The 13,672-nt window shown below is 34.6% G+C and overlaps 1 protein-coding gene across 7 annotated transcripts in view; it reads right to left on the reverse strand.

Annotated features, from left to right (window-relative positions):
* LOC128869556 (ATP-binding cassette sub-family D member 1) overlaps positions 1 to 13,672 on the reverse strand; it is a 297,248-nt gene that overhangs the window by 181,133 nt on the left and 102,443 nt on the right. For 4 of the 7 annotated variants that reach the window (XM_054112131.1, XM_054112128.1, XM_054112127.1 and 1 more), the window contains one exon: positions 1 to 724. In XM_054112131.1, coding sequence (XP_053968106.1) covers positions 1 to 620 — 620 coding nt within the window. In that variant the 5' untranslated portion in view covers positions 621 to 724. Of the gene's footprint in view, positions 725 to 13,672 lie in introns of those variants that run through there. The other 3 variants (XM_054112130.1, XM_054112132.1, XM_054112133.1) reach the window with 3 other exon arrangements.

Raw genomic sequence — 13,672 nt, forward strand, 5'->3', positions numbered from 1 at the left:
CTGAATGATAACGAAAGTTTACTTTCCAGAAATCGTATCATCGAATTAATAAAGGTAGCGGGTATCGCAATTCCAAACCATTTTAGAAGAATTATACCGAATTGTTTCACATCCTTTCGTACAATAAATTTGACGATTGCGCCTTCCAAGGCAGCTACATAAATTGATAAGAACGTTCTCGATATTAAACACAATGTGTGTACAATCAGTAGGCCAGTCTCATAACATACACATTTTGGTATCATAATCTTTAAAAGTTTGCTTATTTGTTGAATGAATTCTTTATTGAGGCCTGGCTCCAACCGCGCATTATTGTGTCTTTTCAGCTGCTTTGCAACGAGCAATTTCTCTACTTCAGCGAATTTTGAATCTTCATCATCCGTCGGCGTAATTGACACATCTTCATCCAAATCTGTATACAATGTCGCATTATTCCTTTTATATGTGTGCTGTTGTTCCTCCATATTTATATCATTGTTACCTATTAATGAATATGTGAGCTTGAACGTGTAAGCGCATATTGCCGCACCGATTATTACATTGCTAATTGAGGTTTTGGACAATCCGCTTTCATCGTACTTTTGCACCGCCAGATCAATATATTTTGAGAGAACAACCATGGTTACAATTTGAAGTAAGTGTAGTTTTATCAAACACGGTAGAAAACGACTCGTTATAAACTTTTATGATTTTCAAACTCACAATCCGACATATGTGACACGTACTGAAAATATAAGATATTATAAGCAAATTAGTGTTATGCGATGAATTAACATATAAATTATACATGCAACCAATTTTTGTCATTTTTGGTGAAACATGGTTTTGGTTAATTCAAAATTACTAAGTACCTACATGTATTATATTTCTTCAAAGTTTCTCTCGTAATTTTTAAAAATATACCTATTCGATTCTCTGGATTATTTTTATATAATTCAATTTGAGTTCAAAATTACATTTTATCAATGTTCCATTTTTATCATTATTAAAACAGATTTTTTAGAGTCCGATTTTCAAAAAAGGATGCGTTACTCTCTTCTACCTAATAGCAAAAAAAAATTATTGCAACTATCTTTGCCAATCTATCTTTGTGTAAAATATGGCAGGCGAAGTGATTGATAAAAAAGTCGGAACCAACTAGTTCGCCTTTTTTATGAAGAAATCAATTAAAAACAATATAGGTTTTTGTACTCTAACTTCATTAACACTCATAGTTCTTTAAATCAGCCTCGAGCCTAATATAAAAAGTAATCCGAAGAATTTTTGGAGATATTTTAAATCGATTGAAAAGGCCTCTTCTATTCCTAATACTGTTTTTATAGGGACGTAACTGCCTGCTCTGTCAGTGATGCAGCGAATTTATTTGCCGATTTCTTTTCATCTAGTTTCGTGTCTGATGAAGATATCCAGGAAGAACATTGGGCAGCGATTCGCCATAATTTCTTGGGGAAATTGTCTTCCTCAGCTGACTTCGGTTCACTTGTTCTATCAGATGATGATGTCATTAAGGGATTGTTAAAGATTAAAAACTCTTCTCATTCGGATGTAGACGGGCTTTCTCTAAATTTGTTTAAAAATTGCCGCTCTGGCTGAAGGAATATTTATCGATGATTGGAAGCTGATTTCCGTCACTCCTATTTTCAAAAGCGGTAATAAAAACTATATTGCAAATTACAGCGTAATTTCTAAATTATCTGCTGTATCTAAACTTTTTGAATGTGTTGTCAAGACAAGTTATATTTTAGCGTTAAACGTCTAATTATTCCTGGACAGCATGGTTTTGTAGTTGTTACGTTATCTAACTTATCCGTTTTATCTGAAGGTGCCCATTTACACACGGAAACATTTGGAAGGGAAACATTTTGTTCGGGGGTGAAGGACGGCCGCGGAAGAGAGAAGGGAATTTGTCTCCTGTACTGGCGACACGCTTTGCTCTTCTTGTTCGTATTTCCAATCTTAAAGCAATTTTTGACAGTTGCTTCATTTGTTTTCTTCTTTTGTGGGAGAAAGTTCTGAGTTATGTGTTGGTTTTCAATCAAACGGAAGATAACTACAGTTACAAAATTACTTTCTATGTAAAAATTCAAAATAATACCTAGTATATATTTGTTATTTTAGTTTAATTATTTATTTATTATATTATATGTTAAAGAGAAGAAAGGGTGAAGAAAAGGGATCAAAATTCCTTAAAAGAATATTAAAAACTACAACAGTAAGGACTGAATTCGTAGGCGTGTGACACTGCAAACGAATATATGTACCTAAAAAGCATTTAAAATGGCGACATTTATTTTAGTGGAAAATTAACGTTAATAAACCAAACAAAAGCAAACTGTAAAGAAAAAATTTACAATAAACAAAACTCTGATATCGCGAGTGTAAACAAATCTCGTGTGGCTGACAAGCAGCTGTTACCGTTGACTGCATTATCGACCTCCAAAAAGAGTGTTACCATACGACCTATACCAAGGTGAAATGGGTTCTCCACCACAGGGTGGTGGGCCCAATCATTCCAACACAAACAGTGAAGTGCGTAATAAAGACCTAATGCAAAAAATTGTTGACTTAGAAAAATGATGCTCTGCTCTACAAAATGAGATATCCCATCTTAAATTAGATAACGGCAAACTTAAATGCGCTATATGTACTGATGATAATAAAACCGATATAAACATCACAAAAAACATGTTTTGAAGTTTATGAAACTGATGAAGAAGAGCTTGCTAAAGAAACCGACGGGATCCTAAAGAAAAAAAGGGCATCCAAAAACCGTAAAGCTGAATTTTCTCCTGAAGCTTTAACACCATCAAAATCTACAAATAGTGTTAATGATTCAACAAAACCCACAAAAACGAAACAAGTTAGTAAAATACCTCGTCCTCCTCCCATAATTATCAATGGTAATAATGATTTCAAAAAACTGCATAGTAAACGTGTTACTAAAATAAAAAATAAATTTTTTCATTAAACTTTTAAACAACTACGCATGCAAAGTAATAACGTTCGATTCGCACGACTATCGGTCTGTAACAAAATTATTGTCAAATGAAAATATTCCTTGGCACAGCTATGAGAATAAGCAAAATAGACCTAACAAGGTAATAGTTAAAAATCTTCAGTATTCCTGCGACAGCGATTTAATAGTGAATAACTTAAAATCACAAGGACTTAATGCTTTAAACGCCATAAACAAACTCAAGTGGCAAACAAAGGACCCACTTGAAATGGTTCTCATCACATTCGATCCGTCTGAAGATGTGAAAAAAATTTACGGAATTAAAAATATATTGAACACCATAGTAAAAGTTGAACCTGCCAAATCTGATACCGCAGTGCAAAAAATGTCAATCTTTTGGCTATACAGTAGGTTCTATTTTTATGCGGTAGATACGTTCCGCAAGAAACAGCATAAAAAAAACAGCATAAAAAAAAAACAGCATAAAAAAAGCTACTAGTTCTATAGTAAAACTATAGATACGTTTCAAAAGTGCTAAAACCGCATAAATGTGAAATAATGTAATAAAATCGCATAAAAAAGGGCACTAGTCCCATATTATAACTATAGATACGTTCCATAGACCGCATGAATATGAAATAATTAAATAAAATCGCATAAACAAAATATTGTATTTTTGAAAATTATATCTTTATTTAAGAAACGTCAGAATCGAAAAATAAATTTAAGTCAGAAATAGAATCAGACAATACCCACATGTTGCGCGTTCGTTTAGGATTTGACGTAAAATCACTTTCGTCACTTGAGGAAATGTACACGTTTGATCTAGATAGTTATGCAGGCGGTTCCATACTTGTAGGGTTAGCATTTCTGATGTAATCTGTGATGAGTTTTTGCTTAGCTGGTTTAGAATCTTGTTTATATGTACAATTCCCGATAGGTCGACATGCATTTTGTAATTAAAAAAAAGACCGCACTATTTCAAAACCGCATAAAAAAAAGCCGCATTAAATTTTTTTACTATGAATAAAACACTAAAAATATTATTATGGAATGCCAACGGTCTAGCTAAATACCAAACAGAGCTAGAAGTTATGTTAAACAATGACGAAATTGACGTCTGCTATTTGCTGAAACACACTTCACAAAACATTCATATTTGAATTTTTAACATTATTCCCTATACCGTACTATTCACCCCAACAATTGTGCAAGAGGTGGCAGCGCCGTTCTCATAAAAAATAATATAACTCATCACTTGGAAGACCAATCAGCGCTGAGGAATTTCAAACAACTTCCGTTTCTGTCGAGGCTTTCGAGCAACAAATATTACTATCAGCTTTATACAGCCCACCCAGACACCAACTAAAATCTGAAGATTATGTATCTCTCATCGAAAGATACAAAAGAAGTTTTATTATAGGAAGCGATTTCAACGCTAAGCACATACATTGGGGGTCTAGGCTTACAACGACAAAAGGGCGCGAAAAGCCATAAGTCAAAGAGGTTGCGAAATAATTTCAACTGGCCTTCAGACACCAACAAAGTACCTGATTTGATTAACTTTTTTGTCTTAAAAAATATTCTCGCAAACCATCTTTCTATTTCCGAAGGCTTCGATCTGAACTCTGACCACTCACCGATACTTTTATAAATATCAGGAAATGCGGTACTATTTTATTTATATAAAACGTCTCATCTTGATGATGCCGTGCTTCAATTCACGCAAATAATTCAAAACGCAGCATGGAAAAGTACGACCCAGTAAAATGTCACATCAAATAAGAAAAAATACCCATCATATATCAGCTGATAAATAAAAAACGAAAACTTAGACTTCGTTGGCAGCAAACGAGATATCCTGAGGACAAATTGAAACTCAACCAAACAGCTACACGTTCAAATTCAGACATTCAAAAATGATAATTTCAATCGATTTCATAAGAGCCTCACATCTGATAAATCCACAACCTACTCCTTATGGAAAGCAGTAGTCATTTAATCGACCGATAAAACACATAGCACCCGTCAAAATAAACGACACCCAATGGGCAAAAACCAATGAGCAAAAAGCAAATTTATTTGCAGAGAATCTTCGAAAAACCTTCTATGCCAATGATGGATTTGAAGATATTGACATCTCTCTGGATTGAAAGCGATGTCAGCATTGAGCCAGTTAGTAACGAAGAAGTAATGAGCGAAATTTTCAAAATCAAAACTAAAAAAGCCTGAGTTCGAACTCATAATTGCAGAAATTATTCAGAGATTGCCCAATAATTGCATTACTTGTCTGTCTCAGCTGATTACTTTGTGTTTTTTGTTAAAATATGTTGCCGGAAAATCGCCAAATGATGTGTCTTCATACGTTACTTTCTCTGCTACCAATGCTGCCCAAACTTTTTGAACGACTGTTACTGACTCGAATGTTGCCGATTATAGAAAACAAGAGAGTTATTCCAACGCACCAATTTGGCTTTCGAAAAAATCACTCCACTATCGACCAAGTTCACAGGGTTGTGAGAACAATAGAGTGTGTGATAGAGAAAAATAAAGTTTGCGCAGCGGTGTTCCTTGACGTCTCGCAGGCGTTTGACAAAGTTTGGCAACGGGCTTACTCCACAAACTAAAATTGATTTTGCCCAGGAATTATTGCGAAATTCTTTCTTCCTACCTTGATGGCAGATACTTTCGTGTCAGACTTGAGAACGCCTATTCTTCATTGCAAAAAGCAAGCGTGGGGTACCTCAAGGAAGCATCCTAGGCCTTCTTCCTGTACCTCTTTTATACGTATGACTTACCGGTTCACGAGCAACACGTTACCGCAACTTTTGCAGATGACACGGCTATCCTAGCAGTTGGAGAAGTAATCGAGACTACAACGACGAAATTGCAATCAACAGTGAGTTCTATTGTAACATGGGCAAAAAAATGGCGTATCAAATTAAACAATTCAAAATCAGTGCACATTGCATTCGGCCTGAAAAAAAAAAAAATTTACAAGCCAGTCTACATAAACAGCGTAATATACCGTACGTCAACGAGGCAAAATATCTTGAAATAACTCTTGATGCCCCCTTCATGTTGGTCTCCTTGCCGAGGGGATGGGGCTTAAATGGAGGTTAGATTCTGTTGTAACGTCACTAATTTATCGATTATCACACAACCAATTTTTGCTCCGTATCTCATCTCTAATATTTATACCAATCTCTCTTCCCTTTTTATATTTGTACGCTTCACAAACCACATTCAAATTTCCGCAACCTAATTTGAAATAAAGAAATATCACTACATCGCGATATTTACCGAATAAAAAGTATATAGGTGTTTTCTTTGTATTATTGGCAGAGGTCACTCGATCCAACAATTGGTAGCAGAGCAAGGTTTTGAGTAATCATCATAAACACTCAAAATGGCTACTTCCACACACAATCGTATTGAGGCACTTACAAAAAGCAATTATGACACGTGGTGTCTTCAGGCACAAGCAGTGTTAATAAAAGCCGAATTATGGGATTATGTTAGCGGTGCGACGATTTTAGCATCCACAGCGACTGCTGAGCAACAAGCTCAATTCAATAAAAAGGACATGATGGCAAAAGCCGAAATTCTCCTCTTAATTTCACCGCACGAGCTTAAACAAGTAAAAGGCTGTTCAACAGCAAAGCAAGTGTGGGATAAACTAAAAGCAGCCTATCAAAGCACTGGCCCTGCAAGAAAGGCAACTCTTCTAAAACAACTTATATTGCAAAAATCATCTACGGCAGATGATACAAGAGACCATCTAAACAACTTCCTCGATATAGTTGACAAACTGGCCGACATGGATATAAAAATCAATACGGAATTGCTAAGCATCATGATGCTCTATAGCCTTCCGGCAAGTTTCAAAAATTTTAGAATAGCTATTGAATCCAGATATACACTTCCTAGCCCCGAAGAACTTAAAGTCAAAATAATCGAAGAAAATGACGCGAGAAATAGGACAAAAAGTGGCGAAGGAGCGTTTTACACAAAAGAGAAAAACGCGAACATGTACTGTCAATCATGCAAAAAGAAAGGTCATACGACAGATACATGCTGGAGTAAAAAGAAAACAGGCAAAAATAATGCAAAAAGCTCCAACATCACACCCACATGTATGAATATTACCTCTCCCAATACATGGTGCTTAGACAATGTGTGCTCAGAAAAGCTATTTCGAAACAATGTGCGCTGAAAAAGGGACTCTAAAGTTAGCATCAAATAGTCACACAGTAAATGTCGAAGGAAAATGCAAAGTACAAGTCAACATTAACAACGACAAATACAATTTACTCAACACCCTGTATGTACCCAACCTATCAACAAACCTATTGTCAGTATCAAAAATCACTGAAAAAGGAAATATGTAGCGTAATTTTCACAAATGAAAAAGCTTTCATAAAAGATAAATCTGGTAATATGACATTAATCGCTGAAAAAGAACATGCTTTTTATTATACAACGAGCGAAAAAGCAAAAATTGTTCACACCACTGAAAACAAAATTGAAATGTGGCATCGAAAGTAAGGACACCTAAATGAAAACGACCTAAAGTTGGCGGCAAGAAAAAAACCTCATAAAAGGCATGGATCTAGGAAATGATAACTTATCTAAGTGCGAAGTCTGCATAAAAGGTAAGATGACTCGATTACCATTTACCTCCATAGAAAGTGTTAAGACTAGCCAGCCATTAGAAACAATGCATAGTGACGTGTGTGGCCCCATACAAACCGAATCTTTAGGCGGAGCCGTATATTTCGTAACATTTTTGGATGACTTTACAAAATATTGCTACATATATTTCATGGCTCATAAGAACGAAGTTTTCCAAAGATTTAAGGAATACAAAAATGAAGTTGAAAACTTTCACAACAGAAAAATAAAAAATTTGCAATCTGACAATGGCACAGAATATTGCAATCGCGAATTTGATCACTACCTAAAAGCAAACGGAATAAAACGAAGGCTGAGTGCACCCTACACACCCCAGCAAAATGGGCAAAGCGAAAGAAAAAATCGATCGTTGCTGGATAAAGCCCGATGCCTGATGATAGAGGGAGGCATACCCCAGAAGTTATTTGCGGAAGCGGTATATACTGCTAACTATCTACTAAACAGAAATCCCGCAAAGGCACTTAAGGGCTGTACACCACACGAAAAATGGATAGGACGTGCGCCATCTGGAAATCACATACACGTTTTTGGTAGCAAGGCATTCGTGTTAGACAAACTTGGAAAGGGTAAGTTTACACCAAAGGCTACAGAAAGTATTTTCGTCGGTTATGCACAAAACGCAAAATGTTTTCGCATATACTTACCGAAAAAAAGGCTATAATAATTAGTAGAGATGTCAAAGTTATTGATGAAATGTATTATCAGATAAACACAAATGAAACGAATAGCTATGATAATCTCTTTTATGACACCGAAATAAGAAATCAATCAAATACAGATGAGGTTGGACTGCAAAAAGAAGACCTGTCTAAAAGTAGACCTATGGTGGGTATTGAGTTCACATCAAAAGAAACAGACCGTGAAGAGATAATTTCTGAAAATTCCCATATCCCTGAAACCATATCCTGCCAAGGTACACAATCTGAAATCGAGAGTAATACTAGAACCATAAACGATCTAGAAAACGTTGAAGAATCCGAAAGTGAGGAAAATGCTCAAAGCACGAAAGAATCGAATACCGGCAGAGAAAATCAGAGACCTCTCCGAGATCGAAAACGTCCAAATTGGTTAGATGACTCTGCAGCCGATGAGGAAGAAACAACTGATGAGTATCTATCAAATTTTTGCGAAAGAGGCATTGATGAGTCAACGTTTATGTGTCAAACCGAAGAAAAAGAATGGCATAATGCCATCAAATCGGAACTCAGAGCTCACATAAAAAATTGTACATGGGAAATAAAAGATAAAGAAAAAGAAAGTAATGTAGTTGATTTCAAAATGATATATATATATCATCAGATATTTTTTATGAGGAGCTTTTCCATGGCAGAAATACACTCGGAGGTTTGCCATTGCCTGCCGAGGGGCGACCGCTATTAGAAAAATGTTTTTCTTAATTTTTGGTGTTTTCACCGAGATTCGAACCAACGTTCTCTCTGTGAATTCCGAATGTAGTCGCGCACCAGGCCATTCGGCTACGGCGGCCGAAATGATACTCGAAGAAAAAGGGGATGCCAAAAAGGCCCGCCTTGTCGCACGGGGATTCTCACAGAGACCAGGTGTAGACTACGTTGAAACTTGGGCTCCAGTTACAAAATTGAGCTCTATTAGGCTATTGACATCAATTGCTGCTCAAGAGAACCTAACGCTACATCAATTAGACGTTACTACGGCATACCTAAATGGAGACTTAGATGAGCGAATAATCTATATATATAAAAATGAAATGATGTTCGTTTGTCCGCATTTTTTTGGGCCGATACGAGGCCAATTTGATTCGTTCTTTTTTCATATTATAGGGATCCACTATGGGAAGGTTTTTAGCAAAAAAAATTTCTTTTAAATATTTTCTTCATATAAAAAAAAGAAAAAATCAAAATATTGTCCAAAACAAAACTTGCTCGATTGTTAGATTAAAGTAAGTTTCGAATCGACATTCATTTTATGTGTACAACTTTTTTTGAATTTTTTGTATTTGTATTGTGATACAGAAATGTATTGTATACAGAAATTTCAAATGATTCGAATGAAAATTTTTTTTTTTTTTTTTTATTTCTTCCATAAAATATTACACCTGTCGTTAGACAATAAGTAATTTGATTTACAAAAAGATGGAATGAGAGTGATATTGAAGGGCCAATGCCCCCAAGCTCATTTAGAAGAAATATATACATATTATTTAAAAACAAGTGGTTAACAAACAATGATATATACGATTAGTTGACAATTGATTACAAGGATTTTGCAAGATCTGTTGGTGTTTGACGGTTAAGCCGACTTTGGGTAGATTTTTCTTTATTTGGTAGTCTTCTCATCATAGGATTTGTATGCGTTAATAGTCTATTTATGTGTCTTCTGCTAGCGCTTTGTATTGTTTCATCAATAGTATCGATGTCAAGGTCGCGATGAATATCTGCGTTAGGTATGTACCAAGGTGCATTAGTTAAGGTCCTAAGTATTTATGAAAATAATGTTTCAATTCAATTGAGCAATGCTTTCTTTGATCAATTCTATATGGAAATGAATGCGTTTGCAAACGATGTTTTCGGCTATGAACAAATGTTGGAATCGAATGAAAAAGGAAAGAAACGCGAAATGATAAAAAAAATTCTTGGAAAATTTAAAATGAATGGTGCTTCATTGGAAAAATTCAAAGGTAATAAGAACATACACAAGATAAAGTTAGAATTCGAATTTTTATTTTTGATTTTGAAATCCTGTTGGAATTGGTGATCGATAATTTTGTCACTATAATGGTCAATGGAAATTTGCGTGTATCAGACCCTGCATATTATTTACCATATCAACTTTTTATGGAACATATGGACCAAATGAACACAAAAAAATAATTTAGTTTTGTTTTGATTTTTTGCAACATTTTGGTTTTCAGTTAATACAATAAAAACAATACTGTTTTTTCGTGAACACAAAATTCTAAATTTATTACGTTGTTTGTTTAGAATTTTTTTAGAAAAAAAGTAAATTTTTTGGTTTTGAGGAAATTTGTTTATTGTTGCTATTTGTGAAAGCGTAGATATTTGTAAGTATTTGACTATAATCCTAAAAGTTAATGGAATACCACTATGACACATAGAAAACATTTTTTCAAAGGGGTGTTTTTCGAAAATTATAAAAAAAATTGTTTTAAAAAATTTTGAAGAAATAAAGTAAAATAAAAAAATTTCGAAAGCATGAAATTTTTTCAAAACCAAATTTTCCTCAAAAAGATAAAAGAAATTTCTTCGAAGAGGTGTTTTTCTAAAATTACAAAAAAAAAAATTTCAAAAATTTTAAACAAATAAAATAAAATAAAACTTTTTCAAGGGTATGAAATTTTGTCAAAACAAAATTTTCTGAAAACCAAACAAAATTTAAAAAAAAATGGTGTTTTCAAAGCATTTCATATTCCACTATTAATAGAGAATACATTTTTTCGAGGGGGTGTTTTTCAAAGCGGACAAAAATCTTTTTTAACAAATCAATTTAAACTTTTACAAAAGTATGAAATTTTTTCAAGAACAAAATTTTCTCAAAAACGTTAAATTAAAAAAAAAAATTGTTTTTTCAAAATATTTAATTTTCAGCAATTAACTGAGAAGAAATTTATTAGAGCGAAGTGTTTTTCAAAACTTCAAAAAACACTTTTTAACCAAAAAAAATAAACCTTTTTTCAAAAACAACAGGAATGATAACATTGCCTAACAATTTCTGCACTTTTGCACAGTCTAAAGAGGCATTGATACAGAGTGTATTTCCAAACGTAGTTCAACATTACAAAAACCATGATTGGCTCAGCGAAAGAGCAATTTTAGCTGGGAAAAATAAGGACGAAAAATAGCGAAGGCAAGGCGAATGGGAACTGCAAACGTTTGAAATCGAATGGTAAATCCGTTGGAATCAGTGGAATTCTGGGTATCAAAACGTCTTCTCCTTTGTACTTCCATTTCAAAATTGTTGCTTCGATAACGTTACCCATTAGCTTCTTCACAGCGAGTCTGGTACCGTTGGAAAGACGTGGCACATTAATGTTGCGCAGCATATAATCGGTGCTCCAATTTTTAATCGTAAATTATGAGGTAGTAGGCCTGACAAATCGAGTGAGTTTAAGAATTCAGTTGCATAATTTACGACATCATCTTGATCAGTAAATAGTGGCCATTGACTTACTTATATGCAACTATGTCACCAGGTATTTGATCCAAAATAGCTACATTTATATCATTTACGTCCTTATTTTTCCCAGCTAAAATTGCTCTTTCGCTGAGCCAATCATTGTTTTTGTAGTGTTGAACTATGTTTGGAAATACACTCTGTATCAATGCCTCTTTAGACTGTGCAAAAGTGCAGAAATTGTTAGGCAATGAAATCATTCCTGTTGGATCGACAGACATTTGGCCATTTCCGATTTTCAGTAATTGGTGTGAAAATTCAGCTGCCGACGGATCGTTCTGTAGTTGAACACGTACGTTTGTAGCAAGTGTAAGCGTGTTTACATGTCTCCATAAATACGATGATTTTAAACATGCATTGATTTCATCTGCGGCCGTAGATTTTGGGATCACAGGTAACGTTTGCCTGAAATCATGGCCATACGATGAGCTTACATACTTTAAGAACTTTTGCCATTCCAGATGTTTTCGAAATATTACATGTTGGTGTTTCATTTACCTGCATATTCAAAGGCAACTTTAATGCAGAATGTGCTGTGCGACCGCCTTCAAGTAATGTAGCCGCAATTCCGGAAATAGCGAGTGCCAATGCAATGTTGCTAATATCAATGAAATCAAAAAGGTCTTTTCTGTTCCCCCAGGAGGATCGAAGAAAAACAATCCACCAGTTCCATGGCTAACATTATTCGTAATTGTATCACCAACAGCAACATGGGTCATTCAATTTCGTTAAATTTGATATTACAAATGTGTTTAATTCATTACAACAACTCGATTGAGAACTTCGGATTGTGTTTTCGTTTCGTGATGAACAATTTCAACGATGAAAATTTAATTTATAACATTGATCAATTTATAGCCAAATAAATTATAGAAGTTTATTATACGTTATCTCCTTTTTAAGCCCTTTTTGGGAGAATATAAATAAGTTTTAAAATTATGCCAAAGACATACAAAATAATAATCATAACCTATTGTATATATCAAAAGAAAAATAAGTTTTAAACTCCTAGATAAATACAAATGTATGATAGGATAATGCTAAATAATCTAATTTTATCATAACTTTGTAAACTCCTATGTTAAAATGATTTTGGGCAATAAATGAAATGAAATGAAAATTGAGAACTGGAGCGTGAATACCATTATGATTGTAATGAACTAAACACAACAACAGCAACATGTTTATGATACAATCATGAATAATGTTAGCCATGGAACTGGTGGATTGTTTTTCTTGGATGCTCCTGGGGGAACAGGAAAGACCTTTTTGATTTCATTGCTATTAGCAACAATTCGATCAAATAATAACGTTGCATTGGCACTCGCTTCTTCCGGAATTGCGGCTACATTACTGGAAGGCGGTCGCACAGCACATTCTGCATTAAAGTTGCCTTTGAATATGCAGGTAAATGAAACACCAACATGCAATATTTCGAAAACTTCTGGAATGGCAAAAGTTCTTAAAGTATGTAAGCTCATCGTATGGGACGAGTGTACTATGGCACACAAGAAATCATTAGAAGCACTTGATAGAACTTTGAAAGATCTACGAGGAAGCCAAACAGTCTTTGGAGGTGCCATGATTTTATTGGCTGGAGATTTCAGGCAAACATTACCTGTGATCCCAAAATCTACGGCTGCAGATGAAATCAATGCATGTTTAAAATCATCGTATTTATCGAGACATGTAAACACGCTTACACTTACCACAAACGTACGTGTTCAACTACAGAACGATCCGTCAGCAGCTGAATTTTCACACCAATTACTGAAAATGGGAAATGACCCAATGTCTGTCGATCCAACAGGAATGATTACATTGCCTAACAATTTCTGCACTTTTGCACAG

The sequence above is a fragment of the Anastrepha ludens genome, chromosome X, assembly GCF_028408465.1.
Source record: "Anastrepha ludens isolate Willacy chromosome X, idAnaLude1.1, whole genome shotgun sequence".
In the NCBI taxonomy this organism is placed as follows: Eukaryota; Metazoa; Arthropoda; class Insecta; order Diptera; family Tephritidae; genus Anastrepha; species Anastrepha ludens.